General features: G+C 38.9%; 1 protein-coding gene across 9 annotated transcripts in view; it reads right to left on the bottom strand.

Moving 5' to 3' along the window:
* EPHA6 (EPH receptor A6) overlaps positions 1 to 21,467 on the bottom strand; it is a 471,056-nt gene that overhangs the window by 214,087 nt on the left and 235,502 nt on the right. For 8 of the 9 annotated variants that reach the window (XM_062624010.1, XM_062624012.1, XM_062624011.1 and 5 more), the window contains 2 exons: positions 16,805 to 16,960; positions 7,221 to 7,556 (listed from right to left, as the gene is read on the bottom strand). In XM_062624010.1, the coding sequence (XP_062479994.1) occupies positions 7,221 to 7,556; positions 16,805 to 16,960 (492 nt within the window). Of the gene's footprint in view, positions 1 to 6,148; positions 6,230 to 7,220; positions 7,557 to 16,804; positions 16,961 to 21,467 lie in introns of all 9 variants that reach the window. The other variant, XM_062624018.1, reaches the window with a different exon arrangement.

Below are 21,467 nucleotides of genomic sequence, written 5' to 3'. Positions count from 1 at the left end.
GGCCTGAATATTCATTGCATAATGCTGAATACCTTTTTTTAAATGGATCATTTAAATGCTCAGAAAGAACTGAAAATAGAGAGTACACATCTCAAACTCTTCTTTTTGTTCGTAATCCCTCTTACTGTCTTCACATCACATTCAATATGGACTTTTACAGACCGTCCCTAGCCAGTAACCAACGAACTGATACTTCTTTTCAATTTTTTCACATAATTAGCACCAGCAGCATTGCTCTGCTCTGTACCAGGTACAGGATAAAACTATCAATACAGTTGCAGTTATCAGGTACACAAATGCCATAAATTTCTCACCTATTATCATCTATGCAAACTTCATCTTTCTTTAACGTAGCTTGAGATCTGGCAATACCTGATGGACATCGGTTTGTGTCTGTTTCATAAAATCATAGAATAGTTAGGGTTGGAAAAGACCTTAAGATCATCAAGTTCCAGCCCCCTGTCATGGGCAGGGACACCTCACACTAAACCATCTCACCCAAGGCTCTGTCCAACCTGGCCTTGAACACTGCCAGGGATGGAGCATTCACAACCTCCCTGGGCAGCCCATTCCAGTGCCTCACCACCCTCACAGTAAAGAACTTTCTCCTTATATCCAATCTAAACTTTCCCTGTTTAAGTTTTAACCCATTACCCCTTGTCCTGTCACTACAGTTCCTAATGAAGAGTCCCTCCTCAGCATCCCTATAGGCCCCCTTCAGATACTGGAAGGCTGCTATGAGGTCTCTACGCAGCCTTCTCTTCTCCAGGCTGAACAGCCCCAACTTTCTCAGCCTGTCTTCATACAGGAGGTAGCAGGCTTTTATGCAACCTAATACTCCATCTCAACAGTGATTAGAAACAGCTCCACCTTTAGATTTATAAACCCTTAATATAAGTAGTTTGGAAGACAGTTCAATTATGAAAAGAAGACAGTCATTATGAAAAGACAAGCTTTCGTGACTTTTAAGTTACAAAGGACAACCGCATCTGCAGAGATTTGAGTATTAGGGAAAAAGGAAAGCTGACTTTTATTATGGTGAAAGTCAGATGCTACTGTGGGAAGCAACTCGGAATGAGCAAAAAGGGAATGAGCATCCTGAAACTCTACTGTCATCGGCCAGAAGGATTAGTCCTGATAAACTGTCCTGGTACTGACAATTAGACACTTTTGTGACAGTTGGATTGGGCTCTTAACAACTTACATCATCTGCATCGTTATTATAATGCTATGTGACATTAATTCATGGTGATAATCATGCTTATTCCTGGAAGAGACACTGAAATCCTCCCATGCATTCCTTAGTTCCACTGCTCTAAGCGACTGGTAAGAAGTTGCTTTTGCTACACACACACCACCCACACTGGCCTACAAGTATGTCTGAGGAGCCACCTGTACTAGGAACAATACATTTGCTGCAACTTATTTGGAAACAGGAATCAAATGAAAGGCAATCCCCTTCAGAAACTGGCAAGATTCTACCATCAGATTAGGAAACATCACCTAGCATATGTCTGCCTGTGACTTACATAAAATAAAATGTATTAGACAAAGGAATCCTACCAGATTTGCAGTTTCAGAGTCTGCCTGAAAATGTCAGCTAGTCACAGGCTGCCAACAGCAGACAGACACCGCAAAACTAGACAGGTCTTTAATATAGTGATAGGGTGTGTGCCCTCACAGAGCGAATTCTCTCATGCCTCAAACTTTGTCCACTGGTACAAGGTCTTTGATGTCACGGGGACCAGTCACTCACAAACTGCAGAACTGAGGAGGGAGAAAATGAGATTTCTGGGATGCAGTGGCAGGAGGAGCGTTTTCCTAGTGTAAACTTTCCACCAAGGCAGGAAAGACATGCAGAACAATGCCTGCAAAGTGTCCCATGGCTGCACTGTGATTCAGGGGAGGTCACTGCTGTGGGACTTGCAGGTGAAATGTGAGCTCAGGAGGAGCATGAAACAGTGAAGATGCAGAGCAGACAATGAGGAACATATTCAGTCAGTGAAACACTATAGCTTTGGAGTGCCACTCCTCAGTGCTGCAGTTGAAACGGTGAACTGAAATGGAGCAGGCCACTGTCTGTCTGTATAATCACGTACTTAGGATGTCTCATGACTCTCCTACTGCCCTGCATAGTGTAACGTTAAAAACCCCTCTGTTCTCAGGGAATAGAACACAGGAATATCCACTGGGTAAATGTGTATGTGGACTATTATTTGGAAATAGGAACTATTGTTTTAAGTTCTGGTTTGCTTAATTATTCATTACTTGCTGCTTCAATTATGCATGAAAAACCTCAAGTAGTTCTGAATTTTCTTTGGGCAATGCAGACTCCAAGGCATGCTAAGAAAGTTAAATAGTGAGGTGTCTCTTCCTTCCATTAGTCAAAAGAGAAACATAAATTACAAGTCAGCATATAATTCTCTGCTTCTTCACACAATGATTTAAAGTCGATTGAGTACAATTACTTCATACTCAGCATATTTATTGCTTTATAAAACTTTCTTGCTCCCACAAAGAAAAGGCTTCCAGGCACTTTTCTGAACAACAGTACTGTTAAATATTTTTTGATTATTATTTCCAAAAACCACGTTTTACCTTTCAGTTGTTTTCAAGTTATTTTAGCAGTGTTTTGGGGAAGCAGTTAATACGCACTAATGCTCTTCCTTGAACAGGGACTTTGCTTAAGTGCTTTTCTGAGCAAAACCTCGTGTTTATCTGTCCGTTTGTCTGAATTTAAAGTCATGATTATTTTGGTATCTCAACACATTCTGCAACTAAGCCACACAAAAGTAGAATACAGCTTCCTCTCCTCATCTCTCCATCTGCAGCATCTACACATCCTAATGCATCCCTACCCCATCTGTGTTTGTGTTGGACAAGACACAGCACATGCTGTGATCATAGAGGAACTACCTATATTTTTTCTTAGTGACTAGCCAACAGACAGGTTAAGTGGTTGATCAGCTGGCTGCATCTCTAGTCCAGTAAGCATTATGTAGCTGAAACTTGCTTTTCAACTTACAGACCCAACCAAGAGCTTGGGGACTCTTAAGTGATCATGGCAGAGGGGTTGGAACTAGAGGATCTTAAGGTCTTTTCCAACCCTAACTATGCTATGATTTGTCACTACTCTGCTCAAAAGAACATTGTATCTGTGAATTCTATTTCTCTGTTATTGAGCTCATGTTGGCTAATAGTTTCACAGTTCTTTAGAGAGCCTGACAGACAATGTGACTGCAGGAACTTTGTTTCCTCATGAAGTCTGGAGGAGAAAAAGCCAAAACCAATATCAAAATTTATGAATACTTTTACCAAATTAATAACTAAAAAAAACCATGAATGCTACAAAGTTTATTTTGTATTTCTTACATTAATGTTAATAATTATCTTTTTTTTTTCAGTACTTGATCAGGTCTGGTAATGCTTTAGTCATCAATTTGCAAACTGGATGCAGTTTGCAAAGCCTTTTCAAAGTGCTACTTTCCTTTAGTCCGCTTCTTGTCATTGTCAGAGCTGAGCAGTTAACTCAATCTTGTTGATGCTGGTGATTGCATGAGGAGGCAGTTAAATTTTAATATTAGTTGCGGTAGAGCTCTGTGCATAAAGATGAGCCTTAATCGCTTTTGAATTAGTTCACTTCTGCTGTCAGCAAATATTCTCCCTCTCTGATGCTCTCAGACTACTCCACTCACTACCTATGGCAGAGCAATTCGTCAGTTTCTATGGATGTCTACAGTACTCTTCATTGCATCACTTTATTCAGCAGAATGCCAACAGCAGTTATCTTCTCCAAAAAGAGAAAAAAAAATTGCACATTTAAAGAAGTACCTGTTAATTTCATGTAAACCATCAAAAAGAAAGGGCCACTAGAGGAAGTAAATCCAACATGCTTGAAGAAAATAAAAGGCTAGCTCCTCAGCTACTATAAATTAATGTAGCTAACAGAATGGGCTGGATTTACAACAGCTGAAGATATCATCCTATATTCTTAACAGAGATACAACAATTGAAGATTTTATATATTTCTGAAGACTGATATATTTCAAAGAGGTCTAGCACTTCATGCAATATGGATACCAAAAACTTCAAAACAGTATGTAACAAAAAATTACATATAAGAAGGTGGTATTAACACAGGATAAATACGTTGTGCGATAAATACGGGGATAACATGGGATAAATAATATATATATATAGTATTTATCTATATCTATCTATAAATACTATATATATACACACTACTATAATACGGGATAAATATTAACACGGGATAAATACTATATATATATTTATATCTATCTATCTATAAATACTATATATATATATATATATATATATATACACACACACTACTATAATATGGGATAAATATTAACACGGGAAAAATACGATCTAGATGTTCCATATTAGCCATAAATCAAAAGAGAAAATTTGGTTTCAAGCACTGTGTCTGAACTTCTGGTAATGTAGTCCTTGCACACATTAAGATATTTTTGATTTGTTGTCACATCACAGATTCATAGAATAGTTAGGGTTGGAAAGGACCTTAAGATCATTCATTTCCAACTCCCCTGCCATGGGCAAGGACACCTCACACTAAACCATGGCACCCAAGGCTCTGTCCAACCTGGCCTTGAACACCTCCAGGGATGGAGCATTCACAGCTTCCCTGGGCAACCCATTCCAGTGCCTCACCACCCTTACAGTAAAGAAGTTCTTCCTTACATCCAATCTAAACTTCCCCTGTTTAAGTTTGAACACGTTACCCCTTGTCCTATCACTACAGTCCTTAATGAAGAGTCCATCAGGTATATAATCTTGGATCTTTGTTTTCTATAAACCTGTGTGCAAACCGGCAGCACCATGCAATAAGTACTATCCCTTTCAGCGTAATTAAGATTATAAGGAAAGACTGTAATAGTGAATTTACTGTTTGGAGGGACAGACAGAAAAAGAAATGCAATGTAGAGGCGATTATTTAGTATTTTTGGTAAATACGGCAAAAGCAAAACTATAAAATTTTTACTGATAGCTGACTACCAATACAAATAAAAAAGGTCACAAATGCTTTTATCTGAGAACTTCAAAGTGATTCATAAACATCAGTAAAATCTCTGCAATGTTCTGAAGTTTTAGTTCTACAGCTTCCTTTTCTGAGGTTAGATGCCCTAGTTTTTTCTGTATCACTTATTTATGACTAAAAGTAACTCACAGAAATGTTTACTGTCCTCTCAATAATTTCCATCAATGAAAACACCATTAATCTTTTCCCATTTTTCATATGACATTATCTTTTCCTCTTTTACTGCTAAATATATAGTTACTGTGCTTACAATTTTATACAACCACACCGCTTGCAAGCCTACAAAAATGGTTTTATCTTTATAACCACATTTTATAGACGCCACCATTTCACTTATTACAATGCTTTCTCCTGCAGAGCTCCCTATTTATACCCAAATAAACTGACAGATATTCTGGAAATCTGGTCTTAAATTCTCTGAAGCCCTTCCAACAGCATTTTTAGTAACATTAGAATTATTATAGGGAATGCAAGCAGTTTACACTTTAGAGTTTATTGTCAGTGTGTCACAAATTATCAAAACATCTTTTCCCCGTTTTGAGTAAACTGCAGTGAAAATCTACATCCTTAAACCAGGAATGGGCAACAGAAAAAGACGTATTATTTCTTAAAAGTCCACCACTTAAATACACATCATAAGCTGTGTTCACACAGCTGTTAGCCAGTCTAAAATCAAACCATACCTCTGGTGACCTTCACCTGTGCATGCTTGGTGACTTGCATTTAATACCATGTAACAAAACATCTAAAAGTAAATATACATAGCAGTAGCTTCTGGGACCATGGTGGTTTTTTTTTCCTTTAATGAGAAAGGAAAAGGGAGATATAGGTTCACAACATGATACACAGCCTTAGAGTTTAAGGCAAATCTCAGTGCAAGGCATATATAATTTTAGGCATCTTATAGTTTTTCTCTTACCATCCTCACATGAACAACAAGTCAGTAGTTTCTGTGTTTTTTCTGTTTAATGAATATTATTAGTATTATCATTACTGTCATTATCATCATCACAGCAAGCTGTTAATTTTTGTATGCCCAAAGGCAAGCAAGTAATTACTTACTCATCAACACAACTACTTGTCCTAAATAAACAGGTAAGCATATTTTTGCTAGCCTCATCAGTGAAGGAACCCAAGGCCTTCCTACAAGTGGAACACTAACAGGATCCTCCTGAACATTAGCAATTTTACTAAATACTTTCATATTATCAAAGGTCTTCTACTTAAAACGGGAGCTTTACCAGTTTGGTTCCTGTTCTACATTAAACACTTCAGCTACAGTTGCAATGTCACTGCACAGCAGGTGGAAAACATTTCTGGAACAAATGTCAGCAAGGGATCATTTTGAAATAGCCTTCTCATCTACAGTAACACAAGCCAGAAGACAACATTGCTATATAGATTGCTTTGTTGGTAAGCTACAATGCTGTTTCCTGGCACAGCAAGTGTTTCTAAACATGGAAAAGGAATAGGCTGCAGAAATAAACAAAAACACAGAGCTCTTAATTTCCCATGTTTCTTATAAAAGTTGACCTTGGACATCAATTTGAACTGAAATTGCAGGAAAAAAACTGCTCAAAACCAATAATACAAAGTTGACAATTAAAGAAACAAGAAAATCTATTAGGATACCTCACATAAGGAAATGGTTCATACGGATGCTGAAACACCTTACGGTGAAGCATGCTGTATTAGTACTATGAAACAAGGATACTAAAGGAAGTGAATTCACTTTCATTTCACCTTTGAATTCTGAAGTTGTAATGGATACTACGGTGTTTTATTCTTTCAATACTAAAATTGTAAGGAAAGACATGGAAAAGAACCAGATGCAGAGTCCAGTTATGATGAACCACTAATACAGTCAGTCTCAGGTAATTAAAACTTGCACTTAATTTTAAACAGGAAGGTATGTTTTCGTGCCCTGTGTAATGGGGTCAAGGCCAAGTGCCAAAAGCATTTAATGCCCTCATCAGCAGAAGCTGAAAGTCCTCACAAAAAGCACTTAATACCACTTAGCAATCTGCAAAACATCCTAACTTGCTGACCCAGACTTCCAAGAAACAAAATGATCCCTCTTAGACGTGTATAGATGACAGGGGCACAGTAACAGACATACAGCGCTGGCACTTACCATCTTGGTCTGTGGTAATCGTGATAGCTGTGAACTGCTTGGGAGAGAAACTCAGCTCTGAGACCCCATTCGTGGCTTCTATTTCAAAGGTGTAGTTCACGTGCGACACAAAGTCAAGCACTGTCACAGAGGAGTTGATGAGACCGGTGTGCCTGGGGATGAAACGGATACCTCCCCCACAGATCTCACACTGGCTGGCATCAGACCCACATTTCTTACAGATGACACTGTAAGTGAGATCTTTTCTTCCTCCAGTATCACTCGGGGGGCTCCATTCCAACATGAGAGCTGTTTCATTAATGTTAAAAATCACATTCCTTGGAGCAGAAGGTGGCCCTGCGGAGAAGGAGGGGAAAGCCTAGTAAGTGACAGTTGTCTAATTTGGAGAGAATAAATAAATAGATAAACAGATAAAAGAAACCACAAAAATATGTTAGTCTTAAGGCATTTATTTGCAAATAGAAGCTACAAGAGTTATATATCAGTAATGTAAAATCCTTGAAAATTAAGCAGGAATAATAAGTGGGTGAAATCATAAAAAGCTGAATAATCTAAATAAATTAGAATTAATACAGAAATAATTTAAGGCAACATAAAAGTGACTTGGGAATGTCAAACCTAGACTCGATAACACAAACTTGCACTAAATAGCTCATGATCTTGTGGGATACTGCCATAGAGCTTTAACCACAACATTTACTTCCTTATGTCTAGGAAGGTAGGCTTTCCTGGTGCTTATAATCTTTGATGTTTTAAAAGAGTCAAATTGAATGATAAATAAATAACAGCTTTGGAATAACCACCAGAGATAAAATTGTTTGCATTAGTTCTGCAGTGCCAGATATTTTTTCTGTCCTTCACTGCTTATCCCGAGGGATTTCTTTGCTGCTGTTCATTAACAGTTAGATGGCATCAAGCCAAGACTATTAGGCACAAGAGACAGTTTACAAGGTTTTTTCTTTCCCACCTGCCACCTCATCAGCATCAGTATAACAGTGACGACATCAACCTTGCAAGTTAAAGGTCTAATAGGATGGCCACGAAGCAGGAATACAACTAATTCTTAAAGACTCTGGAGAGGGATGCAAAACCAGTTGCAACCTGCAGACTATAGGAAAGCTCTCAGCTAGCAAGCAGGTGGTAAAGAAGCTCTCTATGCACTGTCACATGAAGTACGAGTGACCCATTTCCCATGGTTCCCGCAACAGGCAACGCACATCCAACTAGTTTTAAGCTGTTATGCTGATTTACTGTGTAGATCACATGTAAATCCTCTGAGGCTTTACATATCAGCTTCCATGGTACGATGGAAGAACTTTTCCATTTCTTATTATATTATTCTTCTTCCACTTAAGATACTTCAACCAAGCACTTAGAGACACATAGTTTTAAAAAACAATTTGTATACAGTCCCAAAATACGTCCATAAAAATCATGTAAGAAACACAGATTTGGCAAAATGAACTCCAGGCTACAGACTCCAGGCTTTGATATATACAAGATGACTGTGGCTAACTCTACTGGTGATCCCTGGGGGCTTTGGAGCTGAATGAGTTGAATAAGCATTATATTCCAGTTCTCAACATAAAAATCACAGGGCACATGGACTGCAATGGTTAGCAGAACTTTGAAAGCTTTTATCTTGCTTTGTAGCTTTTCATGATTTATACAACTTGCCAGCAAGACTTAAGAGATACTGTTCAGATTTTGAGTGAGCTTTTCATTACTCCAGGGCCTCTTAAGCAGACTGAAAAACTATGGGAAACATTTGCAAATGACATTAGCTAATTCTTACACAGAATGTATTTCACCCAACAAATTGAAGAGCACAGTAAATCTGAGAGTCAGATTATTAAAATATCACAATATTCTCCATAAAAAACTGTGAGACAACGAGAGGAGAACTAAACAAACAGAGAGCAATACTGAACAACACTCTTGTAAATTCCAGCTCCACAACTTATAGCATGAAGGCAAGACCTTATGCCCAAAGGATGGTCAGATAAATGATCAGAACTTTGCACTAGGAAGGACATCGAAATATCAAAGCTCATAACATTTCACACAGAAATCAGGATCTGACATCTCAGGAAAAAAAAAGTTGAAACCCAACAAACCTACTTTTTTCAAATTATCCATTTGAAAATCACTATTGCTTTCTTCTTTAAATCTGCAATTACTGCAGAATTACTGATGAGCTGATTTGATTTTTGAACTTTTAGCTATTTATTTGACCAAAAAAGAAGTAGTCATTTAGAAAATCAAGCCCACGAGTGGTTCTGACATATGCAACTACAACTGAAATAAATCCATTTATTCAAGCTCTTCATTCTTGAAGATGACCCTGAATACTAAACTGGACCATACTTTAACAGAAAACATTACTATATCTTACATTTTACTAATGAACTATACAGCAGTAAGGATCTATACAGTTGTACCTACACATAGCAGCAGGAATGAATAACAACTTTAATGAAGGAAAGAGGTAGTAATAGTTGCAGGGAAAAAAAAGTCACTATTCACCAACAGCTGTAATTTTTAAGCGATGCTCTCTGCTTTCTTATGTGGCATAAATGTGGGTATAAAAGTTGGAATGCTTGTAAAGGGAAAAAAAGTTTGTCTGCTGTGGGAGGGATAATGTGAGCTAACAAATGTTAAGGTTTTCTGTGAACTGTAGCTGAACATGTGAGTTACTTTTTTCTTCCCTGTATTTATTTGTAACTTGAAATAACTGAGGCTACGTTTTCATTAAAATTATTTCTGCCCTAAAGTAATGATGAGTTAGCTGCTGGATTTCAAGCACTTGATAGTTAAAATAACTGGAAGTGCTGCTGCTTTGCATTATCTTACTAGTCAAGAAAGCTCAAATTATTTTGAATGTATGATTGTTTATTCCTATTTCTATGCGTGCAGAGTTTATAGTTAGCAGCCAAAAATCCCTGGAGAGTAAAGATCTGTTATTTTTCAGTTTTTATCAAGGAATCATTTAGCTCATTTGTGGTTCATTTGTACTGAGGATTGATATTTCTGGAACCTGTCAGATGAAAATTATAATTTGCAATTGTTATGATCACGGATAATATGTTATTTCCTTCCTGATCTTTTATTGTGACCTTGGGATAAATCTAATACTGAAGCATCTGAAATAATGTAATATATATATATATAAGTGTTTATAAATGCAGCTTGTTAACAAAGGCTTATTATATTGATACATCATTTTCCAATGGTGTGGAAAACAGCCTCAGAGATGCTGATGTGGTCCAAAAGCCCCTTCCAACCTTAAGAGTGTCTCAGATTGACAAATCTCTAAACTTCCCAGAAAATTACTGTTCTAGCTACTCTGGAAAACAGTCCTGAGATCAGAATAAGCTAAACTAAGCACAGATTACTTCAGCTTCAGTTCTTATTATTTATGTGTGGAAGCCAGGAATAATTATGTTTCTTCTAAAAACATGCTGTGAGAATTAAATAATGACTGGTCTTAACAAATTCCCACTGTTAAAAGCAATGAGGAGTTTTAGGATATGGAGGATGAGCCTTAATTGCACTTACATATGTGCATAACTTTAAGCAGATCAGTAATCCCCTTGAAATAATTGGTAATACTCATGCACTTAAAACTAAGCATGTGTGTAATTGCTTGAAGGACTGGAGCCAATGTGTTAAAAGTGGCTTAAATTTAATCCTACATAAACTATAGATATAAGGACAATGGGTCATCATGGCTCATTTTTTTTTCATGTTACTCCTTCAACTCTGGCAGGCCAAAGTAGGAATCGGTGTGAATCCAGGCAATTGAAGACTTTTATCCGGCTTTGTCAACTTTAATTTTCTATCAGACTTTTGTTGTACTGTATGTAGACTGCATCGATACAGCAGATAAAATACACTCCTTTAAAACGGTATTTTTTATTTGCACTGGAGCGTGCAAATAAATTCCTATATTAATGATTTGGGACATAATCCTCAATTGTAAGAGAAAACATGAGTTATTGTACGTTCCCATTTCAAAGAACAGAGAAAACAACAATTATGTTAGCGGTGTCTGAAAGTATGCGACTGTCCGCCTGCAAATACTGAAAAAAACCTGTGACACATTTCATACTCAAGGCCCCTCATGCCAATTTGCATGACGATTAAATAGCTTTTTAATTGCTGTTAAATTATGCCAGTTAAACTGTGATTTCATGCAAATATTAAGCTGTAATGGCATGCAGTGAATCATTTACTAAGATTTAGAACTTGGAACAAAGAGAGACAATTAATTCTAATCCTCAGATTCAGCTAAATTATGTGTCACTGGGCTTTTATGAACGTGGCCTGATTGCTTTGTTATCATTTATAAATTATACAAAGATTATGTGACACATTGGAAAGACTTGGAAGCAATAACCCTTCTGCAGACATCTGTGAGCAAAGCTCTCAGGGATTTCCTTATATTGATTTCTAACGAAAACAAGTATATTGGTAAAAATGATGGATCCTTTCCTCACAGTAAAATTCATGACTTTGCGTTTTATGCAAACAGTTCAGGTGGATGAGCATTAAAAAAAATATGCAGCCCTTCAGCTTCTTAGATGAAACACAGCCTCAGTGCGAGCAGCCTTTTGCTTCATTTGCACATTATAATGTAAGAAGTGTTTCTACAGTGTCTGGAGAGTAGACTGCCACTGCTGTCTTATGGAGAAGCAGACCCACTGCAAAAGCAGCAGAGCTGAGTTTCTGCCTCATGCAGTGCTTCACACCTCATCTTGCTTTGCATACCCCTTCCCTCTGTGAAGTGCATTTTGTCCTTTATGGAAGGAGAGAAAAGCAAACCCAATGCTGCAGAAGCCTAGTGAGGGCAATGCAGTATTTTAAACACTACAGGCTGATGACTGGAAACAACTTTGTTGCTGTTTAACTGAGAAACATCTGTCACCAACTACTGGACTCTTGGACATGTGTGTTATTTGACTGCTGAATTCAAAGTAGGAGGCCAAAATTAACCAGTGTCTTCTGAGAATACTCAGAAACAGCATCTGGCTGTGCCTTTTGAGTTCATAATTGCTTTTTTATATGCATATATGTATATAAAAACATCGATATGCAGGGTCACTTGATGTAGAATGCTGTATTACATTTTTTTCTTTTCACAATAACCTATTCTTTTTCTGTGAGGAATGGAAGCTAGTGACTGCAAACCAACAGTCCAAATCTGTGTGCAATGGTAAATTGCAAACAAGTACATATATCCTTAGATATATATATATAAAACTAACAATAGAGGCAGTAGAGCCAAAGACTTCAAGCATGTTGCTTGATTTTGCTGCTGGAATACAGCGTTGACTCAACATTAGAGGATACAGTTTGTGGCAGACTTTACTGAGCAGAGCATCAGTTTGTCAGGTTCAAAACCGTTTTGAGCATAACATGAAGAGATGCATTGAGACACCCAATACAAGCCTGCCTGCCTTTGATCTTGAAAAGAGGGATCAATTTATCCAATTACATTGTAGTGGGAAATGTTAGAGTTTATGTACAGAGTAATCAGATGGGGGATTAGATATGATGCTATTTGTTGCTCACTGTGTATGCAGAGAGATCACCGATAGAGTACTCACATATGGCAAAGAAATACAATAAGGAGAAAGGGTAGCAGCAAGAGATTGATAAGAGGTGCCAATCAAATGGGAAAAGGCTAGGAGAAAGTGATTAACAATGTACTCTAATGTAATTTTCATTCCTCTTATTAAAATTGGATTTCTATTATGCCTTTCTGCAAAGTGCACACTCTTCTTTTACAAAATGGGAAATGTTCAATTTTGGAAAAGCATACAGTATGCACTTTCACAGAATTAATGAAAGTAAATTTGAAGCTCATCTTGAAAAAAGTGGATGCTGGAAGCTACACTCTTTAATTTCAGTCTCTTAAATCAAGGTCTTTATTTTCCATAATGCTGCATATGCAAGTTTTCCACTGACAAATAGTTCTGGAGTGAGGAATACTGCCTGACCCTATACAGGAATGAAAAGAGGGAGAAAATAATATATCTACCTATCTTAGGCCTATAGCTTTGCAGAACTTGGGGAAGCAAATAAAATAGGTATGAATACGGTGGGTTCAAAATGTTTGAATATGAATAAATTTGTAAGGGGAATCCACTAGTCATTCTTCAACCCAAGAACAACTCTCTTTCAAAACATCACAAGAAAACTTTCTCATCTCTTCTGTCACGTGTCGCATGTCACAATACAAATACAGGCCAGATCTGCCCTGAAAGTGGTTATGTAGCAAAGGCATTTTCTTACTGCACAGCCTTTTCTATTTAGTCAAATCGGCTCATTTCCCCCCCCACCTTTTCAAATCCTTTTATTACAGTAAAGCATGACAGTTTTGACGGAGCAATCTAAATTCCACTCATATCTGTATCTTTGTTTATTAAATTTAAATTAGCCACATCTGCACACATTCACTGAAGGCAGTGAGGCTGTATTCATGACAGAAACATAATTTTAATAACCAAGAGCATAATTTGAAAGCAGTGGGGCTAAAGATACCACTTAGGGAATAATTTGGCCTGCAGACTCTTCATTACTGATGAAGCACAAGAAGATACGAATGCAGTCTGCCTGTCATGAATGTCAGCGTCATTTGCAGAGCTGACAATTAGTGAAATAATTATCATTATAGGTATAAGATGAATACATCTGCTGTTACAGTCAATGAAGTACTGCTACGTTGCAGTCTAGGCTGAATAAGAAGCAATGCATGGAGACCCTGAACCATGATGTGGTTCACAGCCTCTTTTCTTTCTTATTTGTCCCAAATTGGGGTGAGATGGGGCACTGGTACTCCTGTTGTGGCTGATTTCTTCCCTGCCCTCACTTACTCGATTGCTTTGGCTGACCTCAGCAGGGAAAGAGAGGTCTGGCACCAAGTCTTCCCCGACAGTTTTCAGCCAAAGCAGCTCTCAGCACCCTGCTTTTGTTTGATAAAGCACCACGGTGTTGTAGGTGCCTATTCGCTGATGCCACAGGGCTCTTACGCTCCTTCCTACCTTATCAAGACTAACAGGTAGCAGGGCTTAAAACTGTGCTTTGAAAGGTAATTATGGAAGCATAATGCCACGTACGGGTAATTTTTTCAGAGGAGAACTGTCTTTTGGAGATGAAAAGCCAGTGACTTATAAATAATATGAAGCACTTTTGCACAACGCATGAATGAAACTATCTTTCTAAGCATGAAACTGTCAGGAGTGCCTGGGATGTATATCAGTTCTGTGGGTAAGATTTTAATGGCCTGTGCTTGGAGCACTCATTTGATTGGAACTATCTGTAATCATCATTTTCCTGCAGAAAGTCTGGAACAGCACTGCTTATTCCATTACATATTTCGTGCAAAAAAAGACGTGCCTTGCTCCAGAGCGAGCTGACAGCAGATTGTGTGCATCGGATTGGGGTGCCTCTCTGAACCCTGTTTCCCTTAAGGAGCTGGAAGCTGACACCCTTCCCCTCTGAAAACCCTTTGGTTAGATCAGACAACTTTCTGCTAAGTACTTTGAATCTGAGGAACACCATTTTTAGTGACTATTAGGAGACGGACAATGCCTTGGTCTACATAATGACTTCCGGATTACAGACTGCCTATGACTTTGTAAATCAGCTATTGCAACAGTACTTTGTTTTTATGGTTCCATCTTTCAAGCTTTTTGTATACTTTGTTTGCCATGTTATTTTTGATAGAATTCTGTTAACAAAAGGACTGTGGCACAAAATTTACTGGAATCAAATCCTCCACCAGAAGAGCTAACAAAATACTAGGCAGAAAACTAGGTATCTCAGAGAATTTTCCAATAGGTGTTAATAGGATTTTATGTGTAAGTAGAGTTATTTCACCCACAGATTTTTCAATGCTGCTGTTTGTTCCCAATTTTGAGATTAAACAGGTATAGTTGCTTTACGATCAATAAATGAATCCCAGGGAGCAATGAACCATGAATGAAAACCTATGAGGAATATTTTATTACGTAAAAAGAAAATTTATGTTGTATATTTCTAGACATGAGCATATTGCTCAAAGTAATAAAAATCTATCCTCAGAATTTCTGCCTCTAGATTGCTGGGCATCAGTTTTGTCTTAATGTCAAATTTAGGTTAGTTAAAGGTTAGTTAGGCCTTAGTGGCCCATATTGGTCTGTACTGGTGCAAACTGGTCCGTACTGCTCCATACTGGGATGTGTAAATCTGCAGATGACACCAAGTCGGGTGGGAGAGTTGATGTGCTGGAGGGTAGGAAGCTCTGCAGGGGGATCTGGACAGGCTGGATCCATGGGCTGCGGCCAATGGGATGAGGTTCAAGAAGGCAAAGTGCTGGGTCCTGCATCTGGGCCACAACAACCCCCTGCAACGCTCCAGGCTTGGGGAAGAGCAGCTGGAAACCGTGCATGGGAAAGGAGCTGGGGGTGCTGACTGATGGAGCTGAATATGAGCAGCTTGTGCCCAGGCAGCCAGGAAGCCACCAGCATCCTGGCCTGGGTCAGCACCAGTGCGGCAGCAGGGCCAGGGCAGGGATTGTGCCCCTGCACTGGGCACTGGTGAGGCTGCACCTTGAATCCTGTGTTCAGTTCTGGGCCCCTCGCTGCAAGAGAGGCATTGAGGTGCTGGAGCGGGGCCAGAGAAGGGCAATGGAGCTGGTGCAGGGCCTGGAGCACAAGTGTGATGGGGAATAGCTGAGGGACCTGGGGGGGGGGGGGGGGGGGAAGTCTGGAGAAGAGAAGGCTCAGGGGGGACCTGATTGCTGCCTACAACTGCCTGACAGGAGGATGGAGCCAGGAGGGGCTGGGCTCTGCTCCCAAGGCACAAGGGATGGTACAAGAGGAAACAGCCTCAAGCTGCACCAGGGGAGGTTTAGATGGAGCTGAGGAACAATTCCTTCCCCAAAGGCTGCTCAGGCATTGGAACAAGCTGCCCAGGGCAGTGCTGGTGTCATCATCCCTGGAAGCATTCACACACTGCACAGACGAGACCCTCAGTGACATGGGTTAGTAGTGGCCTTTGCAGTGCTGGGGTAAGGGTTGGACTGGATGAGCTTAAAGGTCTTTTCCAACCTGCTTGATTCTATGAGTCTATGATTTTCTTGTCTTTTTTAGAGAGCTTAGTTTTGATCTGATCGTGCTGGGATATTTGTCTTCTCATTTTAATTTAAATCCAGGGAGACAGGAGAGTCACATCATTTTTTTTTCTTTACATGACTCCTCAGGTATGTGACAGTTTTTGCACAAACATATTTTCATGTATTTAAAATACATCCTGGTAGTTAAACCTCATCCATGTGACAGTGATTACACACCTTGTATGATCTCTCAGAACTGCAAGTTAAAAAGTCACCAACCTAAAAAACATGTGAATGTTTTTAGGGATATCTACACTACGTAGAAACATGCTATTTGAATTTTGATTTTAAAAATGTCTGTTGGTCATCTTGAATGGAATTCTTCACAAAATACACAAATTCACGTGACTTTCTTAAAATACAAGAATAAATACATAAGGCACAGGAGAAGAGAACTGCAGACACTGGTACTGATCTGACTTACGGGTACATGCCATAGTTGGTGGGTCCTTCTCAGCTCTGAAGTAACCTTTCTCACACTGACAGACAGAAGTTGCTTCTACGTAAGTCAAGCTATGTGGAGGGCACTTGGAGCACTTCACATTTCCAGCAAATGCTTTATAGAATCCAGGCCTGCAAGCTGCAAAACAAGAAAATGAGTTTTGTTATTAGAAGCAAGGTTTGGTCATAAGTAAAATCTGTTCCATACAGCTATAATGCACCTTCTTTCCTTTCCTGCCTAGACATACATGTGCTATTTTGATCATACAGTTCAACAGAGCTACAGTTTTTATTTTAGTATATGGACTTAAGAAAAAATAAATTTCTTGTATATAATGGGAAATCATTAAAGAGACAGCTTCCAAACTTACACAGTCCTTACTGCTGCCTGAAATCGTTACCTGGGCAACATCACTAGCGTCACTAACCAAAAGAACATTATCTATGTTTCACGTAGGTTCCATCTGTTAATAAGAAAGAGTGAGATAACTTCTTATTCACCAAAACTATTTATATGGCTTCCTTCTTTAAGTAATGAAGACTTGCAATGCCCAATATGTCTACCCTCACAATGCCTCGATGAGACAAGGATGACATTCCTATATGTTTAGAGATGGGTCTGACTTCCCTACCGTCCCCTGAGAAGCCTGTGACAAAAAGGCCACATCAGCTGGGTCCTCAGCACCCTGTTGGCATAAGAAGTTGGGAGGTGCTGGTATAACAACCTTCAGAGATGTAGGAAGGAGATGCCAAAACCCTCCAGCATAAAGTACAGCAAGCCTGAGGCTATTGTTAACTATGTCAGGAAACAACCTAGAGAGCAGCTGCCTTGGGGACAGGGGATGTTGCGATGGTCAGAGCTTGCATTCCAGGTTACTTAGAGCAGGGGTCCCTGTTGTTCTTGACCACAGCACGGCCTTAACGTGCCTTTTTGCTGGCCATTAAAACAGACAATTTGTTAAAATAAATCTTATCATACACCTGCTGGTTTTGCATTCTGAAATGTTATTTGGAAACCATCCTCAGACTTCACCACACATGTCTAAAACAGGGATTTCTTTCTTCTGTCAGCTACCACATCTACACATGCCAGCATGTATTGCAGTTACTGTCTTCCGGCATCCTGATCCAAAAACAGAACTGAAACAAATGAAAGAGCAACTCAAACATGTATAGACTGCACAGACTCATACTCCTGACTCCTCCAGCAGCACAGACAGAATACACTGCTATAAATATCATTTCGAAGATTCATGTGCTTTTTTCTCATTTTGACATATTCAAGAGTTCTTTCTCTACATTGCCAGAGGAACTAGGCAGCACTTCCTTCCCTTGTAGCAAGACAAAATAATAATAAAATGAGGTGCTCTTAAAAAGTATCTAAAATAATGCATTTTATGGATTTATTGTCAGTTCGTATAAAGCAAGTTATTAAAAAGTATTAACTCATAGATAACATATACAGAGATCAGTTTTGCTTCTGATTCCAAAGGGCTTCTTTGATATAAAAGCAGTTTCACCAGCAGCTGAGGGAAAAGGAGTGAGAAGATGGGACTGAAAAAGATGATAGTTGATTGCCTATCAGGATCCAAGAGCCAACTGTTCAAATGTAATTTTAAGAACTTAATTTTGACCCAACTATTTCAGCAATTCTCCTCCCAGTGTGTTCTTCTGACTTTGCTGAAGAGACGTTAGGGAGGAATCCTGCCCTGCTGTCACTTAAAGAAAGAGGAAAAAAAAAGTAGTAGTATTTCTGGTGTTAGAGATAAGAGGGGAGGGAACAGCAGGGATTTTCCCCTTGAAGGAAGGCTACTGGCCTGATACAACTGTGATTATAGTGGGTGGTAATTTTCCACTGATTGGAAAGACAGCAGGTCTGGTGCATGGAAGAAGGCAGCATTGTAGACACAGGCTGTAGGCACTGACTCCTCTTAGCTTTGCTGCGAGGAAGAGAGGAGATAAGGCAAAAAAACCTGGGATAGGTGTTACACTTACCTGCTCCTTTCTTTTTTTCTCATGCCCAAATCCTGCCCTGGCTAATCTGAGGATGAATATTAAATTCTTGCCTTCCATATATGTGGTGCAATACAAAGAAGCTTGTGATGAAGGAGATGGCAATTTCAAATTACAGTTTCAGTCAGTGTAAAATGAACGCTCCTTAAAATCCTTATTACCTCTGAAATTCAAGTCTGTCAGTTCTGAAATCATTCCTTCTTGCCTTCTGTCCCCCAAAATGACAAACCACTTCAGATCAAAAGAAACACAGCATTCTCCTTCAAGACAAATGTTTTGTTTAAGCTTCAAGCAGTTTACTGTTCTAAACTAAAACTCAAGGAGAAGATTCTGAAGGTTTTGTTATGAAATGGTATTCTGTAATGTATTTAAAGCAATTATGGGTTTGAGATGCTATGTCTCTTAAAAGAAAGCACATATGCAATCATGGAAAAGATGGGAAAAAATAATGGATGAATATGTGGATCATTTTACTTGTTTTGAATTCAACACATTTATCCATGACGCCAGGTATGTTCCATAAATTGAGGCAGAGGAAGACATCAAAGAAGCTTTTCTATGGATAAGTTTACAAAGCTACGTATAACTGCCTAAATGTAGAACCACACAAGCATGATTATTGGATATTTTCAAGTAAAAACCAGCCTTTCATAAACAAGATAAAATAATACAAGCTGAAAACCTGCAAATGATCACAAGCCTGGGATAACTCACCTCTCTGGATAGGTCAGTGCTGATTGCCAACACTCAAGGTGAAAGAAAATGAAATTGTTACTCTACCAAAATCCATGAATGTGCAGCTGGACAGAGCTTTGGGTGACATGGCCTATTGTAGGGCATCCCTGCCCATGGCAGTGGGGTTGGAACTAGATCTTAAGGTCCTTTCCAACCCTAACTATTCTATGATTCTATGTTTAATGTTAACCTCAGATTTTGCCTAGCCTCCTATTATTTCCATTGTTTATTCTCTGTGGCAGTTTCAGCCACACAAAATCACTTAATACTCAAACTGCCTGATGGGCAAATCAGAAACTCAGGAACTTTTAATTATAAATGGGTTGTGGTTTTGTATTTGGAGGAGGAAAAAAGACATCCTTCCCATGCAAAATCCTACCCTACGTAAATATTTTGAAAGTAAGTTTAATACTTGTTGTTCCTGGTGTTTATGAATACAGAAAGTTTCATTTTGCATGGCTTGATAAATCAGTATTTTCAAAGTGTTTCTCCTAACATGTTCTTCACCCAGCTCACAGTTATTGCATGTATAATTTTTGCAAATTATTTGTGCATAAGTTAGTATAAAATTTAAACTACAAAAAAGCTGCCACCTGAAAAAATTTCTAATGATGACTCTTCAAAAATACCATAAATTTTGTTTGTATCTTTGTTACCACAGAGTACTTTTTGTACCTTCCAATGGGAAGCACCTTGTTTTCCCTAGTATCATCTAATAGAAGTGACTTCGTGAATTATATGAACTGTGAGATTTGACTTTCGTAAAGCCTGGGGGAAGATAACATATTGTCTTACTGGTTAAGTAATTAGCAGGGTATCTGAATGAACAATTAAAAGGCTAAAGTTTTCTCCAATGAAATACCAGAGATCATGCAGAGAAGCACTGTTACTTTAATCGGCTTCATAAAGGATAACGCACCTACAAATGTGCTTGACTACACCTCTATTATCAGGATATTACTATGAGGTATTTAAACTGTAGAAACTTTATAATTAACATAATTTTCCTTGTTTAAAATTTATTATATGGCATTTAGTTTTGTGTTATACACAGATGCATGCAAAGAGAAATTAATGCTATGCAAAGCTCTGGTGAACTCTTAAAGAAAGTGATTCATTGCCTGCTGGCTTCCCAGCCTGGGCAGAGAGCGAGAGAAAGCAGTTATCGAGAAGCTGCAGAAGTTTGGCACTGTTGATATTCTTTGCAGAGGTATTGAAGCAGACTTGACAAACTTCAGAGGTGCACTGTACACTTACCACCTAAAATGAGATACAATCTTGGCTGCTCCAAACAGGACAGCACATGTGTGGTGTGAGATGCTGTGGGAAGCTGCCATGGCTGTGTGGTTGGTCTACGGCCCTTAGCACCCCTAAGGACCCGAGTGCATCTCCCTGCCAGGGTTCTGGCTGGGGTGCTCAGGGCCCAAGCTTGGAAGCAGTGCAGCTGAGGGTGCCCCCCCATCCTGCTGGGGCCATGGGGAAAGGCTCCTGACAGATTGGTTGTGAGGGGGACCCTTGCCTTTGGATGTGGGCTTGGTCATCTTCATGGTCATAAACCTTGTTGTTTTTTTTTTAAAAAGGAGCATTTTCACTGCTCTTTGGGAGCATGCAATTGTGAAAGAAAAGAAATGATTTTCAGTTGTTTCCACTTCACAACATCTGAATCAACTGGTATCAAGTCAGCTGAAGTAAGGAGAGTCCAAAGGAAAATTAGGGAACTTTTAAGTATGTCTGACACTGTTGGTCTGTGTGTGGGAAGACATTTCTCATGAAAATGGGATTTTTATAGCTTGCGGAGAACTCATCAATCAAATTAAAACAGAGAAGACTCTGCTGTCATTTACAATGAATGGCAACCATCAGCAGCTGTGGAAGAGGTGTTGTAATCTTTCTGAAGC

Source organism: Pezoporus occidentalis, unplaced genomic scaffold (genome assembly GCF_034315485.1).
Source record: "Pezoporus occidentalis ecotype Australia unplaced genomic scaffold, CSIRO_AGI_Poc_V1 ctg26, whole genome shotgun sequence".
NCBI classification, from domain to species: Eukaryota; Metazoa; Chordata; class Aves; order Psittaciformes; family Psittacidae; genus Pezoporus; species Pezoporus occidentalis.
Note: the sequence above shows the minus strand (reverse complement) of the source record. Positions and strands in the feature narration are given on the sequence as shown.